The sequence below is a fragment of the Schistocerca cancellata genome, chromosome 10, assembly GCF_023864275.1.
Source record: "Schistocerca cancellata isolate TAMUIC-IGC-003103 chromosome 10, iqSchCanc2.1, whole genome shotgun sequence".
NCBI classification, from domain to species: Eukaryota; Metazoa; Arthropoda; class Insecta; order Orthoptera; family Acrididae; genus Schistocerca; species Schistocerca cancellata.
Window position 1 is genome coordinate 2203526 of NC_064635.1, and position 3788 is coordinate 2207313.

Consider the following 3788-nt stretch of genomic DNA (forward strand, 5'->3'; position numbering starts at 1 on the left):
ACTATGTAACAAATGAGTGAGCTAGGAGTATACGACTTGCTGCTGCAGCTGCTTATCCAACGGCGGCAGGGAGCACACTGTTAACTGTATAAAAACAGGGGAAGATAAGATTCCTTTTAACAACAGATACATATTACATAGTTTCAAAGACTGGATTCAAGTACCTCGAACAATTGTAAAGCAATTACTGGCGTTACGCCCACACAAATGACAAATTCAGTGAAATGAAACATGAATAGGGTGGGTCACAGGCTCAAGGCACAGCCTAGCCACCTTCCTCTCGTAGTGTTGTCAGTTAGGCCATGAAAATTTCTTTTTTAGTAGTTTTAGAACTTTTTATTCCATCTGAACATATGAAAGTCTAACTATGTTAAAGCCAAGTATTCAAATTGAGACATCAAAATTACGGACGCAGCTGCAGTATGAGAGCTTGCTTGAGGTAACAAGATATCAAATACACTTTATACTCTACGCCTCCAGTTTAAATGAGAGTTAAAAAGGTTGAAATAATTTATGCATCAGTTTGCACTAAAACTGTTATTTTCACAGCGATAAGGTGTTCGGATTTAATACTTCGTATTCTTACGATTATTGCAGGAAGTGTAAAATTGCCAAAGTACAATGCACCGTCGTTTTACAAGTAACTGCTTTCTTCAGAAGCGCTGAACCATATTTGATGCTTTATAATATTGTCTTGGAGAAGAACAACGTCCTGTGGGTCCGCTAAATGATATTCATCAAGCAATGTCCACCACTGAGGTTTATGACAATGCCATCATTCTCATCATTTCGGCCCCATAGGGAATTCTCCAGACGGAAGGCTGCCACATGCTAACGTGACTGTACATGACAGTCACATTATTGCATGTGGCAGCGTCTCTAACCTCAGCAGAATGTCCTGAGCACACTCTTCCCAGATGATTTGGTGATTGATAGGTATGTCGCAATTTCGGCACAAGTTGGATGAATTCCCACAAGAGTCTGCAAATCTTTCAGCTTTGCTCCAAGTTTCAAACAAAGACTAAAGCCCTGAGTAATTTCGCCGGCATGTGGGCCAAATACATGGAAGCCAATAATTCTATTCTGCTCGCTCTTCAAGCATACTATTTTCATGTAAGGTACGCTTTCATCCTTCATTGTTAGAGCCTGGTATTGCGGATTGAAGTGAGAGTGATATACTTCAATATTTTCATTGCTGTATTGGGCAATAGCAAGTTCCTCAGAGAGACCAACGCTACCATACTCTAATGGAGTAAATAATGTTGTTGGGATTAATGTGTAGTCCATCCTCGTCGACGCACCACCATACAGTCTCCGACTCAACAACCTTCCAGTTTTAATGGCTACTGGTGTCAACTCTGGTTTTCCATCAATTACATCTCCAATCGCAAATATATTTTGGACTGATGTACGTTCATCTTCATCCACTATGATTTTTCCAGTCGACTTATTCAGTGTTATTCCAATATTTTCTAAACCGATATTTCTGGTGTTTGGTACTCTGCCAGTTGCAAGTAAAACAGTATTACAGTCTATAACAAATGGGTCTCCACTGTCACGTTTTGTCGCATGAACCTTTAAAAGTGGTGGAGTGCCATCTCCAATCTTTTCAATGCTAGTAGGGACACACCTCCTGATGAACTTTACTCCATGGGATTCCATGTAGTTTGCAACCATTTCTGCCATGTGTTGATCTAAGCGCTCCAGCAGTTTTGATCGAGCCAGAACAGTTACATCCATACCTAAACCGGATAAAACCCCAGCACACTCAAGTGCAATGAATGAGGAACCAACAATTACTGTCTTTCCAGGATTGTATTTCAAAGAGAAAAGATCATCAGATGTTATTGCATACTCTCTTGCACCAGGTATATCAAGATACCGTGGACGGCCACCGACAGCTATTATAAAATTTTCAGCTGTGAGAGTTGATACTTCGTTTTTAGCAGTTCGCACTTTGATGCGATGAGCACTCTCAAATTCAGCGAAAGCATTATGATATACAACTTTATTAGTTACTAACTTTTTTCGAGCTGCAATATTTGTGGACTTTATGAAGACCTGGACTTCTTCCACTAATGTTTCCCAGTCGTGGATTTTATCTGAAGGCAGACTCCAACCATACGGTGCGGCTTCCCCGATGTCAACTCCGAGCATCGCCGCTCTGTGCATAAGTATTTTGGGCACGCAGCCCACATTGGAACAGGTGCCTCCGAGGCCCCAGGTTGTCCCCCTGGGTGAAGGCTTGACGTAATCGCACAGCGCCACTTTCCGCCCCAGCTCTGCCGCTTCACTGGCTGCAGCGAGGCCACCCGATCCACCTCCGATCACCACCAAATCGTACGCGCCCTTTTCCCGGGTACCCTCGGGCACATCCCCCGAAGCCCCAGTTCTGTGCCTCGTTGCAACATCACTGTCTGCTTCAACATGCATTCCCCTACTTAAAACTTTTGGAACTCTTGTCTGCTGTGTTTTCTTTCCCAAAAAATTCTGAACGAATAGTCTATCAAGCTGTTGATCCACTTGAGAAGCAAAATATGGTTCGCTTAAAGATTCCAACAGTGATTTCTTCTGTTTGCAGTACGGACACGTTGTCTTACTATATCTCTTTACTTCATTACTCTTAACAATATAGTCTATTAAATCTTGGCGAGATAATCTCCCCGTGGCGGTAGTTATCTGCTTACACAGTAATCTAAATACTGTCATACTCCATAACTTTTATGGTAAATGAGTCGATACAGTATGACACACACACGCAGCACACTCCCCCCTGCCGCTAGTCGGCCGTTGTCCGACGTAAACACAGCAGCCCGCAGCAGGCGCCGGGCAGTCCTCAGAGGTATACTGGTCAGCCGGCTCGGTACCTCCGTGTCTTCCGTCTCGGGACTGGCCACACTCTGTAATAAAAAGACTAAGTGAAGTTCTCAAATTTGAGAAGTGTCACGCGACATCCGTACAAAACTGCAGAAGAAAAACGACGAAGAACCGAACAGAAAGAAGGAAGGAAAAACAGAAAAATACTGGCTAAGGCTTCTGGTTCCAGCGTCCCAGATGGGGCTGTATTCCAGCTATATACCAGGGCTGTATGTCGGCTATATGCTTCAGCTAGCAGTATATCAAACACAGACCTTAATTTGAGGAAGAAATATCTGAGACATCGGTTGTGGAGAAACTGGAAAGGAAGAGAGTCGATGCAATTGAGATGATGTGCTACAGAAGAATTTTGAAAATTGAATGGACTGGTATGGTAAGGTATGGGGTTCTCCAGAGAATTGGTGAGGAAAGGAATATTTGGAAAACGCTGACAAGAATAAGGGACACGATGGCAGTACAACTCTTAGGAAATCGTAGATTAACTTCAGTGGTACTATAGCGAGCTACAGGGAGTAAAAATTGTAGAGGAAAACAGAGACTGGAGTACATCCAGCAAATAACTGAGGATGTAGATCGGAAGTGCTACTGTGAGATGAAGAGGTTGGTTCAGGAGAGAGTGGTGGGCCACATCAAGCCAATCAGAAGACTAATGACTTAAGAAAAAAGACAGTTCCAGCCAGGACGGCGTTCTAAGCTCAGCCAGAAACTGGAATTTTCAGCCTCCCTGCCCTGGTACGCTGAGTGTGCCGTACACCCCTGAGGGACGAGTGCTGTGGATCCCACCTGAAGTCCACACAAAGTTGTAAACCGTGCCTGATTATCCTGTCACTACTCTATAAGTATTCTTTCAAATATTTAAAGTAGAGTATATGTATGTATGCATGTATTTATTTATCTCTGGGATTTTCTCC

At 43.2% G+C, this 3788-nt stretch overlaps 1 protein-coding gene across 1 annotated transcript; it reads right to left on the reverse strand.

The window, feature by feature from the left end:
- Positions 1–885: 885 nt before the first annotated feature.
- LOC126106690 (thioredoxin reductase 1, cytoplasmic-like) lies at positions 886–2433 on the reverse strand. Its single transcript, XM_049913067.1, has one exon. It carries the CDS (start codon positions 2431–2433, stop codon positions 886–888), a length of 1548 nt encoding a protein of 515 aa, XP_049769024.1.
- Positions 2434–3788: the final 1355 nt, after the last annotated feature.

What these genes read in the sequence shown, in the direction of transcription:
- LOC126106690 (XM_049913067.1), bottom strand. Translation starts at nt 2,433, where the DNA reads ATGCATGTTGAAGCAGACAGTGATGTTGCAACGAGGCACAGAACTGGG.